Source organism: Ruditapes philippinarum, unplaced genomic scaffold, assembly GCF_026571515.1.
Source record: "Ruditapes philippinarum isolate M1 unplaced genomic scaffold, ASM2657151v2 ctg1795_1_1_1_1, whole genome shotgun sequence".
In the NCBI taxonomy this organism is placed as follows: Eukaryota; Metazoa; Mollusca; class Bivalvia; order Venerida; family Veneridae; genus Ruditapes; species Ruditapes philippinarum.
In genome coordinates, this window is record NW_026853244.1 from 197,585 (window position 1) to 216,564 (window position 18,980).

The window sequence follows — 18,980 nt, forward strand, 5'->3', positions numbered from 1 at the left end:
TAAAATTATTTTACCATCGTAAGCAAGCGCCCGGCTAGCGCTAAAAATTACTCACTGGACTCACAATATTTCGATAGATTTCGATAGATTTCAACCAATAGAGTAACGAGGATGTATAGAAATGTATAGAAATGTTATCGAAAATTGACCAATAAGATGATAGGAATCTTGATAGAAATGTTATCGAAAATTGACCAATCAGATGATAGGATTCTATCGAAAATTAATAGTGATGGTCGCCATTTTTGATACTGCTGCTGAGGATGAGATGAATTCATTTTTCGTATATTTCTATTACATTTGATGATTTCTATTAAATATTTGAAGAATATATAGTTTGACATAGTGTTAAGGTAACTATTTTGTACATTTTTTGTTTGTTATATCATTACATTGCGCTATTTTCTTGTGAACGCCGATGAATTTTCATTCGGAAAAAAAAACAACGTTCGACTCGCTGCGATAGATATATATGTTTGTTCCATGAATTTTGATAAGATTATGCTGTTATTTGTTACACTTTATTTGTTAAGTCTAGTTTACCTGACCGAATGCGTTTGATATACAGGCTATCGTTGGATGCCGCCAGCTCCCGCCCCCCTCCCCTTCCAAATTCGCCTTTGTCATACACCCTTAGGCCTTACAGTGTATGTACAGAAATTCTCCACAAATGTTAACTTAAGGATGATAACATTTGCAAATTTTTAAACATCTAAGTTATTTAAATGCATCTGCCAAATTTCTTCAACATAAAACGCTTGGATCATTAGAAAATATATTGTTTCAAACTAGTACTCTTACATATGACGACCAATGTGGATACTAATGTACTTATCGGTGGTTACTGTTGTTGTTTTTTGGTTGGTTTTACAATGCACTACACAATATATTGCGACTTTCCAGCTTTTCTGGTGGAGGAAGTCATCTGGTAGGGGCGTCCGTGGCCGAGTGGTTAAGGTCGTTGACTTCAAACCACTTGCCCCTCACCTCTGTGGGTTCGTATCCCGACAGGGACTTTGGATTCTTTCATGTGAGGAAGCTATCCAGCTAGCTTACGGAACGTCGGTGGTTCTAATCAGGGACCCGTTCGTGCCTGAAATAATGCACGGAAGGGCACCTGAGGTCTTCCTCCACCAGTAAAGCTGGATGGAGCGTCGCGATATGACCTATACTGTGTCGATGCGACGTAAAACCCAAAACAAACAAACAAACAAAGTCATCTGGTACCCTTCTGTGCATTATTTCAAACATAAATTGGCGCCTGAGTAAACCCATGGATATTCTGTAAATATTAGGGGTTGGTGATGTAAACTGCTACCGGTTATTGCCATATATATTTTTGTTATAGATAATTTGCCATTTACATTATGATTTTGAAAAACCAGTATATACCGGTATGGTAGTCATTATCTGAAAACTATATTATAATTTATATAGAAAAGACAATAACAAAATACAAATTCAATACTATTTAAGTTGAAAAAAAATGTAATCAAAAAAATGGGATGGTAAAAACTGCGGAAAAAAAATAGAATAACCCGCACTTTTAAAAATTAAAATGAACCCTGCTTTTAAATTTAAAATTTGTAATGATTGAATTAGAAAAATACATGCCCCTTTGTCTGATAGAAAAATATTTAAAATTATTAAAAGGTAAAAACTCAAAGTATACCCCCAGATTACCTGAGAAGTCCTCTTGTCTTTGAGTCGGTTTCTCTTTTTGGTTGCCTATTTCGGTTAACGGTAAATAAATTAGTCTAAACAACTGATGTCATATGAAAATGTCTGCTGCTAAGTTTGAGGGTGTTGAGAACAAGAAAGGAAAATGGATTACTTGGAAGTTTTAAGGCCTGAAAAAGCAGGGAAGTGTAATAGATAAGTTAAAATAGTAATAAAAGATGCAGTTTGTAGAAATTGTAAAATTACTGTTAAAGGGATTTTTTTCCTGATTTATGAATGGGTCCGGTACTCTGAAAATTGTGAATTTGTTGTACTTAAGATTGTGAATATCTTATTAAGCAGTAAAAACATAATTTTTTTAATGTAGTATGATTTACAGTCACGAGACATGTTAAATGATGTTTACAGAAATTACCAGACGCTTGTTTCGGTATTGATTCGTCCCTAGAAGTTTCGTATTTGAACAGTACGAAAATTAAAAGGGCGATTGCACCTGTTATCATGGTCGGCTAAACACATTTTAAGATAAACAAAGCACAACAGGCAAAATTTTAGCATCATTATGCGAAGAGAGGAAATAATACGTTATCAAAGGCTTAATGAATCAGAATTGTGAACAGGTCCCTCGTACCCAGTCTGAAAATTGTTAAAGTCTGTTTGTGATTGTGAATGTGTCCGTTATTCGGTACCACTTACAGTGTTCGAAATTAGCTGTAGTCCGATAGCCCCTGACTACTAAATTTCTCCTCGGGCTACCAACTTTTCACAGTAATAAGAAGTAAACAGATTAAAGATTCCGGTGATAATTTATATATTATGTGTATTAATGACTGTTTACGGCAATATTTATCACCAAATTTCTACTGCGTTACTAGGGCAGTAGGGGCTTTTTTTTGCATATTTTGACCTCTTATTTGGTAATTTACGTTGATTATAAGTACCGATTACAATGTGTCAATTACATTCTTTGTTCATTTCACAATTTCTTACTTTTGAAAACATTTTCAAAATTTTCATGAAAATTAGGATGAATCTGGAGGCGTGCTGCTTTAAGTCTAAGGCCAGAAATGATAATATAATAAAATACAGTGGGAAAAGTTTGTGAAGTTTATTAATAGGATTTGATATTTTATTTTTTTATTCAGACAAAGATATTTCAACAGTCTACCTGCCAGAACCCAGATCTTGTCTAGAACACAGAAATTACAGAATTGAAGGCAAGCTTGCCAAGCAGGTAATCATTTCAGCTTTAATCTAAACATACTAATATTTGGTCTAATTTGAGCATTCACATTTAACTATGTCTGGGAAGGCAGATTTGATGGATTTATGATGTATGCTCCCTTGAACAGAATCAAATTTATTTTCTTAAATTATTATCTATTAAATTAATACCAATAGGATATTGAATGAGTGTAAGTTAAATACTGAATTTATTAAATTAGTTGAATAAAATATTCTTGCATATCAAACCTGCGTTTTCGCTAGGTTTATCCATGCCAAAAATTTCATCTAGTATCAGAGTGCCAGATGAGTTATGTGCCATACAACAATGTCATTTTACCGCATTATATGAATGAACTTCGTTAAAATGAGATTATTTTGGTGCATTTTTAGAAGGAAACTAAGTGCTAAGGATGACATCATTTTGCAGTTGTTATTAAAGTTGTAAATTCATATGCTATTCTAATAAAATATTTATGGATGAAATGACATTAATTTCCATTAACTAATAATAAATATCTAATTGAGGTAAACCATTTTAGATATGAAAGAATATATATAGCAGAATATGCAAGGAAAAATATCTGAAATAGGTTTGCTGTTCAAATCGAAATATCTGTCCCATTGATACCCACACGGATACCCTCGTGATGGATATTCCGATCTGAAAGTAACATATGACAGATTTTATTAATATTATGTGAGCCTGTGGTAAGCAAAGTATTAATTTATTCACTTGTTCAATAAATTCAGTATTGAACTAATACAAATTTAATATTCTTTTTATCACATACCAAAAATAATGACTGTTTAGACTGACAAAAAATAATGTGACTTATGAAATTATTTGTCTGTAGTTTGCACTTCTGGCAGCATCAATTTTATACAAAGAGGATATTGAATGTCAGAGTGTTAGTTCAATACTGAATTTATTGCGCAAGTTGAATAAAATTATATTATGTGAGCCTCTGGTGAGCATCGCATTATTTTAGTGTAATAAATTTAGAACTTGCACGAATTTAATATTTTATTTATCACATACCCATAATAAAGACCGTTTCAAGTGAAATAAGAGTCATTTCTCATTGACGCTCCTATAGTATAACGCTAACATTTAGCGCGTCTTTACACTATGTTTGTATGACGCTAATGACGTCACAACAAAATATATGCACGGCCGTGCAATACCATTTTACTGAGTCGCAAAATCGGCACAGATGTGTGATAAATCAAAGTATTCAACCGATGATTTTCTTTGAAGGAAAATATTTATTTATTAACGGCAACAGAAGTTGTCCGCCTTAACCATTTCATTGAAATAATTATTTTATGTTCACAAAATAACCTTGCTTTAGTGTGGTTTTCACGCCCATGTGTCCAAAATATGTGCATTCTTTGAAAAATAAGCATGAATCCTAGAATAGACATGGATGGATGGAATATTTTGGGGTATTTGAAACTAGATAAACATTGCATTAATGACCCTTATTGATATATATGTGAGGTAGATTATTTTTGCATTTTAATTGTAAAATTCCACAGAGTGAGGATGGAGCCAGTGTTTCGGCGAAAAAGAAATGGAGCTCTTCTCCTAGCAGACACTGATGAGGCCCGTGCTGTTCTTAGCGAACAAAGACAAAAACATTATGAGAAAGCACTGCCTGCAGCAAAAGTGAGGGAAATTGCTGTAAAAGCTGTGCTGAAGAAGAATGGCGATATTGACAATAGAAAGCATCTGTTGGGGCAGTTCACCTTACAGTTTGGCCGATTTAGGTTTGTTTTTATTAAAAGTGTATCCCACCTTCTACTGTACATGGTATAAAGAGACGTAACTTAGAATGTAATGTAATACTAGTATTTAATTCTTTCACTGCCATAGGGACGGCTTAAGCCGTCCCTGTTATTTTCGGCGTATTTGCCATATGGACGGCTTTAGCCGTTTCTATAATAATAATGATAATAATAATAAATTAATAATAATAATAATACAAATAATAATAAATTTTAAAAAATGTACCATCGACAATAATTATCATTATACTGACAGATTTGGAAACATATATAATTATTATGATACTTATAACAAATAATTATAATTATATTAATTAATTATATAATAATTTCTTAAAAAACCCTCTGGCAAATAGGTGATCAATAAAACAATAACCCTCTGGCAGCGAAAGTGTTAAAGTGGCTTCTGTTAAAATATACTGGTCGGAGACCATCAACCGGACACTTTTGGAGCATTTTTCCGTACAGATTTCTTGATTTTTAACATAGAGACCAAACAATTTGACAAGGTTCAGCTAGGTACTTCTCCTAACTAACAAACAAGTTTGTTTATTTCTGATTGTATTGACACTTATATCTGAGGCTCGACAAGGAAGGTATCAAAATTACCTAAATTGTCTACACTACAGTACCATGTGTCCCGACAGATATGAACACAATGTGATTTAATTCAGATAAAAGCTTGGGTGTTTAGATTTTTTATTTGTAACATGATATATAATATGTCAGCAACAAATGCTGAAGTTTTGGATATTCTTTTATTCACTCTGCAAATGATTATAGCTGGTATATGAGGTCAGGCATTGCTTTCTTGACCCCCCAATTTCAACGTCAACATTCTTGAAATAGACATTTAAATATTACCATTTACGGAGGTTGAAATAAATTTATTTACTTAATTTTAAAAGAAACATGCACTTATTGTTGATAAAAAAGTGAGTGACAACCACTGAACAAAGAAAATACTAAATGAAGCTTTTTTGGGGCCGTCCTGGTTTGGTGGTTGTCCAGTTTTGGTGGTCCCCAACCAGTATGCCTACAAATTTTTATACTGGACCATATAACCTGTCACGCATCTTAAACAATGTTTAAGGGGAGTGGTGCCCTAGTGGTTAAGGTGTCTGCCTCTCAACCCAGAGATTATTGGTTTGAGCGCTACAAGGGTCACGACCATGTTTCTTCATATGACACCAGTACTGGTTGGTTCCAGGAAGCAGACTCAAAAGTGATTAATATAAGTCGCAAGAACTTGTTTCGCAGTCGAGCTTGAATAAATATGTTTAAACCAACCGTGTTTACTTTAATTCTTCAGCGTGTGAAATTTGCTTAAATAATGCCCTAAATAACAATTTATCATTCAAATCTGTTTGCAATCAATGTCATTTAAATTTTTGATTAAATACTGATTTAATTTTTTGATTAAATATATAAACTAATATTTCAGGAACACAACATTTCAATGGCTTCTCTCAAATGCCCTTGGCTATGCAGCCTACTTGGTAGTCAGTCTGGAAAAGGACAAACCCAGTGAAGATGCACGATGGTTAAACAAGATGGCATTACAAAAATATTTGAAACTCTTTCCTGAGGGAGAAGAAGCTGTTGTGATGAAGAGAAAGGAAAGAATCACAACAATTCCAGCTAAAGGTCTGTTTGAATACATTATTTTTCAATTAAATACTTGCTCAAATTCAAGATGATAATCAATACATGATGTTAGATTTTGGAAACTGTCCTTATTATATTTATTACATTAAAGTTTATGCTCATTCTGATCATTCTTCATTGGCTGTACCTTTCTTGCAAGTAATGTCCTTTTTACATCATTAGACAATTTTGATTTTAGAATGTAAATTTTGCACCATTATTTTAGATGGCAAAATTCTTTACAATTTATTTACATAAAATACATTTTAAAAGATTTTATATCAGTATATGATAAGTTTTGTCTCAATTGATAGATCAGTTATATTTATTGACTTTTAAACATTATTTCAACTGTTGTTGATGAATGATATACAGATTTATTATGCAACTGCTATGGTTACTGCCCAATAACACTTGCCTGATAATTATTTTTGATATCAGGTCAGTAACCTGATATCAAAAATCTATCGCAACTACTCGGCCCTTTCCGTCAACCTTCGGATAAGGACCTCGTATACAATAGTATGAATACACAGAACGGATGAGGTATTTCGGTCTAACCTATGCTAAGAAACTAAACATGTAAACAAATAGTATTTTAATGCTTGGAGTTGTTCACAAGTTTATTTCCAATACATGTTGTAAAAGTCCACCTAAAATAAGTGAATTCATAGGTACAAATGCAAACAATACATTATTTAATATTTATTTTTATGGTTGTAGAAACTGAAAGTTAAGTACAAAAAGCCAACCTGTTGACATTTAGTGGGTTTTGTTTAAAATTGAACATCAGTGGGCATATTTAAATAACAGATTGTTGTCAGACATATTTTCAAGTATTTTATAAGAGTACCGGAACAGACATTAGATGTCAAATATATACATTATCTCTGTTTCTGTTTACATCTGGAACCACGTGGTAGAAATAATTTTAATCCGTATTGTTTCCGAGGTTAATATTATAGATAATAGCCGAGGCAGCTCCGAATGATCAAAAATAAGCCCCGCCCATTTCAACTGACTTTTTTCAATTGCTTGTATTCTCATTTTCATCAGCATGTGAATTTTACAATGTAATCTCATACCCTTACAAGTTTTGAATCAAGATGCGATATTTATTTATTTATTCATTTATTTATTTATTTATTTATTTATTATTTCAATTACGAATAAATTAGATAGCGAATAGTTTTAGCACCAACTAAATGAAGTGACGTCATAATTTATAATGCAAATGACATCATCAATGTTCACGTCATACTATACATGTAATCATAACAAACAGGCTTGACAATTTTCTTTGAGAACTTGTAAATATTTGATAAGTGAACAAATTGTTTCGTTTAAAAAATAAGTTGAATGTTTGAGTAGCTTGAGTAGATTGCCTATTTGACTTTTACTTGATTTAAAATTTTCGTGAACTTTTGAATTTGACAATATTATTCAAGACAAAAAGTGCAGTAAAGTTTATGACACTTATGTAATTCTTAGGGATTTTGGATTGAATTGTTTAAAGGTAAGAATCTTATCGTGTTAGGCCTACATTCTGTTGTATCTTTTAACCGAGTTGAAAGAAAAACTGGCTGCAATTTACAAATTCTAAGTTTCAGGGACAGAGGAATTAGTTTTCAAGAATTATTTCTTGGAAAAAAATCCCCTTTTTTACGAAATTCGCTATTTCAAAAGTAGATTTTTTTGTTATTTTGACAATTTTTATGTGTTACATGATAAATAGAAAAACATGCTACTGTCTTTTGATATCAATTTTATCAGGCTCGGCTAATCATTAATGGACAGAAACGGTTCAGCAAGCCTCGCCCTTTCTAGCTCATATTAGCCTTGCCTGATAAAATTGATATCAAAAGACAGTAGCATGTTATTCTCTATATAAGTGGCTATTGTTCACTGACATGCAGTATGTTTTTATGGAACGCCATTAAATCAGCAGTAATATCTGCGAAATTTTGATCTGAGTACATCCTGTACATTATATAACAACTTGTCAACTAAAAACTGGGTACATTGCAAACATACAATCTCTTTGATAATTATTATCTTACATGTCTTATTTTTCGTATCTTAATTTCGCTAATAATAGTGTTGAAGGGCGCTAATTATCGCATGAGAGACTAAGTAGTGAAATTTAATTCATGCAAAATTTAGTATGAATATCACCCTTTAGAGGTGATTATTATCACGTGTTCAAATTTCGCTACTATCACTTTCCTAATTGTTGCTCTAGATAAAAGCGAAACTCAAGACAAGCAAATTTAGGTCTTAATTTTGCCCTTTAGTGGTGATACTTATCAAGTATCAAGTGTTTACTAGCATAATTTTTTGGACGAAATGGGGCACAGTAGATTTGTGCTGCATGCATTAAATCTCTTGATCAACTGTACAAGTAGATCAGTTATCCTCATTTTAAGTCCTTGCTTAAGATCAAACCTCTAGCATTTACATCCATATAATATTTAACAGATGGCGTTTCCAAGCTACAACACCTGCTTATGACCCATTTTGCCTGCACACATCAGTATTATTGTTGTCTTTTAGTAATGTCAGTTTTGTGTGTTTCAGTTGTCAGAGATGAGCTGTCAGACACTGATGACCATGAGTTGTTGGACATAGTAGAAAAAATGGAACATGATGCAGAAGGTACTGTACAATATAATTTGTTTGATAAACTGAATTAATGGGCATCCATTGTAGAGTGGTTAAGGTCACTGACTTTCAATCACTTGCCTCTCACCACTATTGGTTTTAATCATGTCAACAACTTCTGATTCTTTCATGTAAGGAAGCTATCCAGCTAGCTTATGGAAGGTCGGTGGCTCTACTTAGGTGCTTGCTCATGCCTGAATTAATGCTGAGTCTCCACAATCTGACTCAAAATCAACCAAAACAATAACAAAAATCAAGTGTCTCAACAGTGACAAATTTGAGATGAGAATGCACCTCATAACAGAACTACAGTCGAACTTGGTTCACTCAAACTCAGAGGGTCTGTGCAAATATGTTTTCAGAGATCGGTAGTTCGAGCTAACCAAGGTTAAACTATTATCATGTAGAACATAGACCTTAATGTTTTCCAATTTATTTCGGTCAAATGATAAATACTTCAATATAATAATAATATTGTTTGTTAGAACATCAGTCCGTCGAATATGTCATTTCTTTGAAATATTAAGAATTATTATCGCAATGTTTTTAAATTAGTATTAGCGGTACAATGTGTTAATCTATATTCATGCATATTGAAAATGCTTGAGTTTGATTAGGCAATCATTTTCTAAACTCAAACTTAATTGCCTTTACTCAAGATCACAAGGTGTTAAAAACATATGGCGCCTGCTGTCACTTATTTAGAACATTTCGACCTACAACTTTTGTTATGTTTTTGTGTTTGACCGAAAAGGTGTGATATTCACTAAATTTCTGCCGAAGGGACCAGAGTGTTCGAGTACTCGAGCATATCTTTTACATATTAAAATTATTGCTTCAAGGTTCTATCATCATTTAGAACATTTTCTTCCATTTATTTGCTAATTAATCAGTTAAATCATGCATTTTAAATAAATCAATTTTTTACCATGCTGTTTCTTTTATGTATTTTGGAAGGAGATACAGCTGAAGCCAATGAAATGTGTGTTTCCTTTAAGTTCTTCTATACAAAGCATTTTATTAATCCGATCTTTAAAAATAAAGCTGTACATATACTGGATATTTCAAAATTTGTATAGTTCTTTAGAATAAGCAAAGGAAACAACTATTTTTAAGATTGGCATTGGTAAGTATGAAATGTAATCAGATTTTTTGTGTGGTGGTGCCTTATATTTGTGGTAGAAGCTTATGTATAACCATTTCTTACAGTCAGTGTGTGAAACTAATAATGAGCCTGGCAATCAATGGTGACAAGTCATTGTAAGCCATTCAATTCGATATAATTTCATTGATGTTTTGGTCTTGTGCTATTCAAATTAAAAGTTCATATAAGCCCAAATCTGTTTTTAGATACTAGTTTCATACACTGGACAAACAACTCTGAAAAAGCTTTTCAGTTTTTTATTCATTTGAGTTCTGAATATTGTGCGAAGTAAATGTGTTGATGAATTTTTAACGAAATAGATATCAATTCCGAGTGTATTGTTTTTTCGAAATTATATATACCAAACAGTGATTTCCGTCATATAAAATTACTGGAGTTTTCCGTCAAATAAAATCACTGGAGTTCAGATGCAAAGAATTATATCCCGAGGTCATAGCCTTGGTGATAAAATCATGAGCATCCAAACAACAAAATGTAATTTTATCAAGCGATAAAATCATTGATTTGGATGATAAAATCATTGATTTGTATATATTATTTTGATTCTAACACGACATCAACAAATAAATGCTGAGGTACCTTATACCAAGTTAAATAGCTCCTGATTTGTTTCTGTACTTATTTTCAGCGCGTCCAAGTTTTGATGGTTAGGTCACATATCTAATGGTTATGTCTAAATACAGAATGTTGTGTTACGTCAACATTGATTTAATTGAATAATAATACAAACTTTTGCTTCGTTTATGTTCATAATGGAAAATTGTGGGTCGTGTTAGAAGGTAAAATGATGCACAGCTCAAGTTCAGATAAGTAGGAATATAATCAGGAAGGCCGATGTGCCAGAGTGATTTATTTCAACGCATTTGAACGAAAAACTGTGCTTTATTAAACTAGGATACAATAAAATTAATATCTATTTCAATTCTAACATGCTAACAAAAAAAATGATAGAAAATATGTTGAACTACATTGAGTGTAGAAAAAATTTCCTGGTGTCAATTGGTTTATTGACATCATATGATATCGTCCATGGGCAAGTGGTAAAGGTAGTTGACTTCAAACCACTTGCCCCTCACCACTGTGGCTTTGAATTCCGACAGGGACTTTGCATTCTTTCATGTGAGGAAGCTATCCAGCTAGCTTACGGAACGTCGGTGGTTCTGAAATAATGCACAGAAACGCACCTGAGGTCTTCCTCCACCAGTAAAGCTGGAATGTCGCCATATGATCTATACTGTGTTGATGTTACGTAATGCCCCCCCAAAAAAAGGCATATGATGTGTAAGCATTCCTTTATGCGGTGCATATATTGTGTAATAATGTTCTTGATTGCTCTATCTGATAGGGGTTATAATGTAAAGCGTGTTATAATATTTGTTTTAGTTTTAGTATATACTGTATGTAGTTTGTAAATACAGGCTTTAAAAATCTAACCAAGTACATACAAATGTGTATGCAGTTGTTTCAAATGCACCTTTAGCTCTTCATTATCACGGCTTATACTTGCCAACTTGAATTTTTTACTAGATCACTCTTGTCTGCATTTCAATTGTGTTGTTCGTTAAATAAATGTATCTGTTAGAAACTACCAACCTACCTGATATGTTGCCAGTCTGAGAGCTTAACCAAGTCACCATGATTGTTAAACATGTATGTGATAACTGAGGAATTGAGGGAATAAAAGCTACATTGTATTTTCTGTTAACAAATGGTCACACACATGCGTGCTTTACATTAAATAAAGGACTATGACAATCCTTGCGCCTTGTTTCTACCTTATATTTCTATAGACACAGACCTCCAGATAATTTTTAGGACCAAAGGATTCTACCCCTCAAATCTGGATTGAGAGTTAATATTTGTAAAAAGCATTTTGCAATTACATTTTTTGTGCATAACTGATGCTAAAAATCTGAAACTTATTCTTTTTGGACTCTTCTCTGCATATTTTAACCCGATATACATGCTTTCTGGAGCTCTGCTAAGACAACTTCATTTTTCTTTTCCTAGTAACTAGAATGCTTCTACAGTGATTATTACAATTTCTTATGTCTTTTGGACAGTACCTCAAGTATTTAATCACTCAACCTTCTTATTTAATGCTTTGCTTAAGTCAGTTTAGTTTTCTCTAATAAAATAGTTTATATTTTATTATTACATGTTTTGCAGTAGATTACTGAATTATAACGGTTAATTATATTCTGATAATTTCACAGTAATGATTACCAAATATAATTTCACAGTAGCCGAACTATATTTGGCGTAAAAATAAAATATTTATCATTAATGAATGTTTTTTTCAGCGGAATTGTAGTCAATCATAATAAAAAATGTACGTGATAACTGTAGTTTGTAAATATTTACGAACGTTGTGCTGAAAAACATCTAAAATCTAAAAATAATCATGGAATTATATTTTGCTTCAACATTGTGACGTCATTATTTCATGACGTCATGAGGATAAGAGCATGACGTTACGCGGCAAAAATCAGTAAAATGGTGTAAAAATCGTTAAAAAATCATGAAATAAACAGAAAATTTGTTTGTTTTACATGTAAGATCAAATAATATTTCACTCGTGAACCCCAGCTATTATATTTTCACTCGTGGCTACGCCACTCGTGGAAAATATTGCATCTGGTGTTCACTCGGTGAAATATTTTTCGATCTTACACTGAAACAAACAAATATCTTCTATATATTGCTGGTTTGTAATGTTTCTTTTCATTGGATATTAGTGACATACAATACATATAGATTACACATGCTTATTTTTGAAGTTATTTTTGTTTTCCTCAAATAAAGTTAAAATGCTTTTTAGCTCGACTATACGAAGTATATGGAGAGCTGTCCTACTCGCCCCGGCGTCGGCGTCGGCGTCGGCGTCCGCGTCCGCGTCCAGATTTTAGATTAAAGTTTTGGTGCAGTAAAATATTTTTCACTATAACTTTGTCATTTCTTAAGGTATCAACTTCAAACTTCAAATATATGTTCCTTATCATCAACCACATCTTATGTGACAAGGTTCATAACGCTAGCACCAATATTTTTAGATTTATCTCCCCTTGAACTTAGAATTTTCCTTAAAAAATACTATTTTTTACTGTTACTTCTTTATTTCTTAAGGGATCAACCTCATACTTCAAATATATGTACCTTATCATCATCCCCATCTTATGTGACAAGGTTCATAACTCTAGCACCAATATTTTCAGATTTATCTCCCCTTGAACTTAGAATTTTCCTCAAAAAATACTATTTCTTACTGTTTCTTCTTTATTTCTTAAGGGATCGACCTCATACTTCAAATATATTTACGTTATCATCATCCCCATCTTATGTGACAAGGTTCATAACTCTAGCACCAATATTTTCAGATTTATCTCCCTTTGAACTTAGAATTTTCCATAAAAAATATTATTTTTTACTGTAACTTATTTATTTCTAAAGGGATCAACTTCATACTTCAAATATATTTACGTGATCATCATCCACATCTTATGTGACAAGGTTCATAACTCTAGCACCAATATTGCAAGAATTATCTCCCCATAAACTTAGATTTATTTACTAGAAAAATGTTATTTTTTATTTTAACTTTTTTATTTTTAAAGGTATCTACCTCAAACTTCAAATACTTATTCCTTATCATTAATTACATTTTATGTGACAATGTTCATAACTCTTGAAGCAATATTTACAGATTTATCTCCCTTTGAACTTAGGATTTTCTTTAAGAAATATAATAACTTCTTTACTTTTTAAGGTATCTACTTCAAACTTCAAATATATATTTCTTATCATTACACAAATGTTGTGTGGCAAGATCCATAACTCTAGCATGACTATTTCTATAATTATTCCCCTTGATCTTGGAATTTATGTTAACAAATGTTATTTTTTTACTATAACTTAATACATAATTATACATAATTGATTTTTCTTTCATAGTTTTGTCCTCCTTACTGCGTCCAGTATTTTATTAGTCGAGCTTCGCTGTCTCCTGTGACAGCTCTTGTTTCTAATTTGATCATGATGTCTGACAGGTTATATGGCTTCTTATAATAATGCATATTAATCTCTTGAATTTTGATTGGCCCCAACACTTAATGTATGATGCTATATATACTGATCTGACGCGTGCACAAATAATGTATATCTACATTAGTGCATAAATAGAGGATATTGAATGAGTGTAAGTTCAATACTGAATTTATTGCACGAGTTGAATAAAAATATATTATGCGAGCCTCTGTTATTTTATTCAACGAGTGCAATAAATTCAGTAATGAACTTACACGAATTTAATATTCTATTTATCACATACCAAAAATAAAGACCGTTTATGGTGTAATAAGAGTCATATTTCAATGACGCGCCTATAGTATAACGCTAACATTTAGCGCGTCTTTACACTATGTTTGTATAACGCTAATGACGTCACGTTAAAATATATGCACGGCCGTGCAATACCATATTTACGGAGCCGCAAAATCGGCACGGGTGTGTGATAAAAGTTATTATTGTGTTTTTGCCATATCTTTTCAATTAAAATGTCTTACATAAAAAACTAAAGCACTATGTTGACTTTATATATGAATTACTTATTACTGTGCAGTGTTCACACATGAGTTGAATGACTGATGTCATCTTATTTTTGTTTAAAATTTCTCAGTTTCTTTAGAGCTTATAGTCATTATTCTCATGCAAATCTTCTCTGTCAAGCTGCTTGGGTTATATAAGTTAATGGCCACATAAACTGTCTGACATCTTAATAAATAATAATATAAGCATTATACTGAATTTAACCATTTGAGCATAGAATCTACAGAGCTTTTTTATTGTCTGCCTTTGATATAGTTTTCATATCATAGTCTTGATGTTGTCAGTGAGTGTGATTTTTGTGTTGATATGTTTTTAATATATAATTGTAAATTTGCTACAAAAAATTCAACATGATTTAATTAGTACATGCATTTACAAAGCATCCAAAACTTGGATTGATCTTAAGGACCCATTTTTGGAGAGAAATGCATTTTTTTCACTTTTTCTAGAGTTCTTTATTTTTAGTGTTCTGATTAAGTTTCCAAACAATTAATCATTAGCCAAATATCTGATTCAGCTGTTGCTTCTGTTGAGTTCTTTTGGCAATCAGTACAATGTAAGTGATTAAGTATTTTGTATAGTCAAACTACTATTTTGTTTACATTTTGCTAGTTTGTAACAAATAATGTCTCATTCAGCACTAAATTCTTCATGCAATAAGATTGTGACATGCTCATAAACAGTTACTTAAATATTATGAAACTATGTTTGCCTGTTCCTATACTGGTCAGGGACCATCAACCGGACACTTTTTGACCACTTTTCTGTACAGATTTCATAATTTTTAACCTAGAGACCAACAAAATTGACAAGGTTCAGCTAGGTTCTTCTCCTAACTAACAAACTAGTTTGTTTATTTCTGATTTTATTGACACTTATATCTGAGGCTCGACAAGGAGGTATCAAAATTACCTCAATTGTCTACACTACAGTACCATGTGTCCGGACATTAATGTACATGGCGTGATATAATTCAGATAAAAGCTTGGGTGTTTTGATTTTTAAAGCGACTCCACTAAGGTTTAAATGCCTAAAAATTACATAAATGAGCTGGGGCACTTTAAACAGAAATATATGCAAAGATAGTTCAGAAATATACTTTGAAATAAATTTAAAATCATATTTTTATGCTTTTCTTAGCCAAATTTGAGTGAAAAGCGTTTAAACGCTTTTCATTTTGGGTCATTTTTTTACATTTTAAATTACTATTCTGATAAAACGAAGTGCGCAAATGATCTGAAATTTTGCACAAAGATTAGTGGTTTAAACCTTCATCAAATGGTACATTTATCTGGAAAAAATATTTTCAGTCCCATCATGTCAAAAAACCTCAGTGGAGTCCCTTTAACATGATAGACAATATTTCAGCAACAAATGTTAAAGTTTTGGAAATTCTATTATTTACTCTGCAAATGATTATAGCTGGTATATAAGGTCAAGCATTGTTTTCTTGACCCCCAAATTTCAAGGTCAACATTCTTGAAAGAGCCATTAAAATATTACCATTTACGGTGGTTGAAATAAATTTATTTATTTATTTTTAGAAGAAACACGCATTTATTGTTGATAAAAAAGTGACTCGCAACCACTGAACAAAGAAAATACTAAATTAAGCATTTTGGGGCCGTCCGGGTTTGGTGGTTGTCCAGTTTTGGTGGTCCCCAACCAGTAGAGGAAACTCTTTAACTGCATACCATGCTTGTTTGACTGTTATATAAACATTTATAGACTTTTCAGAACTCCACCCATCTGGATTCTGTCAAAATCTCCCATCTGAGAGAGTTGATACCTTCAAGGAAAGTGATGTTGTAGAGGCCTCAGTTACCACAGATGTATCTTTGTCAACAGTAACCACTTCTTCACCTGATTTACCTTTAGAATATCCACTACCATCAGGTAAAGCACAAAGTATTAACTTTTAATTTCTTGAGGTACAAATTGTCATCTATTGGAATGAAATTTTATGAACAAAGTGCATAACACTCGGCCTATCAGGAAGTATATGAGTTAATCCATCCACCTAAATGGCAAATTTCTCAGTAACAATTTGCTGTTCTTTTTTGTTTATTGCTTTTAATTGTATAATATTATTTAAACTTTTTTGTTGATGTCTGTCCTAATTGATAAATTATTAGCTTTAGTCTTATTACTACTCTTGAATATTTGTAGATGTATAAGTGTAACTAGTCATTGCAAAACATGACCATCATTTGATTGTGATTGCTTAATTTTTTCCATTATTATAAAATCGTCTTGAATATTAAAAAAGTGATTAAATTTAGTCAAAATTTATTGTGTGTCTTTAAGAATGCATAAACTAAAAGCTAGCATGGATTCTAATGAAATGTAAATAATTTTATGGTTGCTTGTTGCTAATTGTCATAAATTATTTAATTGCATTGTCCCAGAGTAACGCACGTTCCTGGCCTTAATTTGAGCCATTATATTAAGGAGTTACAGTCAAATTACTAAAACTTAATTGGTGTTGTGTTATGGTTAATATCATGTCAATTTTATGTTCAAGTTTTGTCAATTAATAGTGCTGACTGTTTGACTAATAAAAAAATAATTTATCCTTTCCTTTCAAGATACTCAAATGGATCGTGGCGTAATTTTCCCTTCTGAATTACATCTTGCTCAGTGGTTCTGTGAATGATATTGTTGGAAATTTCTCTTGAATTTATATATATCTTTTTTTTTTTCAGATAAACCAAAGACAAAATGGAGCAAGAGAGCTGCTTCAAGTGCTCCGAAAGAGTCAATTCGGCAAATGATGTTTTCACCTGTACCAGGAAAAAGTATGTGAAGTTATTATTTTGTTTATGTTGGTCTTGGTTTATGATATATCAGATATTTTAGAATTATGGAAAAGTATAAAACAAATATGACAATAACTTTATACAACTTTGTCGTCTCAGCAGGATTTGAACTGTTTTCTATTCAGTTAGTTTGTATTTGGAAATACATACTAAAAAGTGATGAATGGTTATGTCTGTGCTGAAAGTTGCAGAAGTCTATTTAAGAAATTAATTTGTATAAGGGTTATAGTAATAGGCAATGTTAAACTAAATATGAAATTAAATTGAAGCCTCACTGCCTGTATTGCGCCTTAATGACTTCAAATTTACAACAGCTCCCTTATTTTAACAATAATGTTCACATGAATTCAGATACACACAGATAAAAAAGGAAACTTTTTTTAAGTTTCTTTTCAATATTTGAAAGTCAAGAAATTATTTATTCTTTTAATTTGCACTCCACATGCTTTATTGGTATCCTATTCCCTTTTTTTGATGACAAATGTGCTGTTTAAGCTACATAAAAAAGAAATAGCTGCATTTCGTTATTAAATACTTCAATAATTCATTGAAACACATTTGACAAAGGGGGAGCTTTTATATTGACAATAATAATCATATGAAATCTTAAATCTTTTTATTAGTATCCTATTCTCTTTAATGATACCAAATAAACTGTATATGATACGCAAGAATATATTTTTAGTGGTAAATCTGAATTTTGTTTTAACAGAGCTAAGAACTGAAGTTACAGCACAGACAAGTCCATATACAACCATGCCACAGACAAGTCCATATACAACCATGCCACAGACAAGTCCATATACAACCATGCCACAGACAAGTCCATGTACAACCATGCCACAGACAAATCCATGTACAACCATGCCACAGACAAGTCCATATACAACCATGCCACAGACAAGTCCATATACAACCATGCCACAGACAAGTCCATATACAACCATGCCACAGACAAGTCCATGTACAACCATGCCACAGACAAGTCCATGTACAACCATGCCACAGACAAGTCCATGTACAACCATGCCACAGACAAGTCCATGTACAACCATGCCACAGACAAGTCCATGTACTTCAACCAGACCTACAAGTACTGATCAAGCTTCAAGTGCCACTACAAGCTTAGGTATGGAGTTTTTCCTATTAATTTGAATGTAAAAAATGTCATTCATTATGAAAAATGAACGCCTTGCATTTACTGTCTGAAGCCAATTATTGTGCAAAAGGGAATATTCTAAAATAACTAAGATGTTGAGTTTCAATTTTTATGATAGAGTTGGAATGCACTCAATGTTGCTCCAAACCAATCTCGAATCTAATTACCTCGGATAAGAGATTATGCAGTAAAAATATATATTATATATTATATTGAAAATATTTTTATC

The 18,980-nt window shown here is 32.1% G+C and overlaps 2 protein-coding genes across 3 annotated transcripts in view; both read left to right on the top strand.

Moving 5' to 3' along the window:
- LOC132736267 (uncharacterized) lies at nucleotides 1–12,981 on the top strand. The gene is made up of 6 exons (XM_060723370.1): nucleotides 1–353; nucleotides 2,826–2,914; nucleotides 4,447–4,677; nucleotides 6,140–6,342; nucleotides 8,920–8,997; nucleotides 9,961–12,981. The coding sequence occupies exons 3-6, from the start codon at nucleotides 4,454–4,456 to the stop codon at nucleotides 10,080–10,082; spliced, it is 627 nt and encodes a 208-aa protein (XP_060579353.1). The 5' UTR covers nucleotides 1–353; nucleotides 2,826–2,914; nucleotides 4,447–4,453; the 3' UTR covers nucleotides 10,083–12,981.
- Nucleotides 12,973–18,980, top strand: part of LOC132736266 (uncharacterized) — a 15,293-nt gene continuing 9,285 nt past the window's right edge. The window contains exons 1-4 of one of the 2 annotated variants that reach the window (XM_060723369.1): nucleotides 12,973–13,192; nucleotides 13,355–16,669; nucleotides 17,479–17,571; nucleotides 18,305–18,721. In XM_060723369.1, the coding sequence (XP_060579352.1) occupies nucleotides 17,544–17,571; nucleotides 18,305–18,721 (445 nt within the window). In that variant the 5' untranslated portion in view covers nucleotides 12,973–13,192; nucleotides 13,355–16,669; nucleotides 17,479–17,543. Of the gene's footprint in view, nucleotides 16,670–17,478; nucleotides 17,572–18,304; nucleotides 18,722–18,980 lie in introns of both variants that reach the window. The other variant, XM_060723368.1, reaches the window with a different exon arrangement.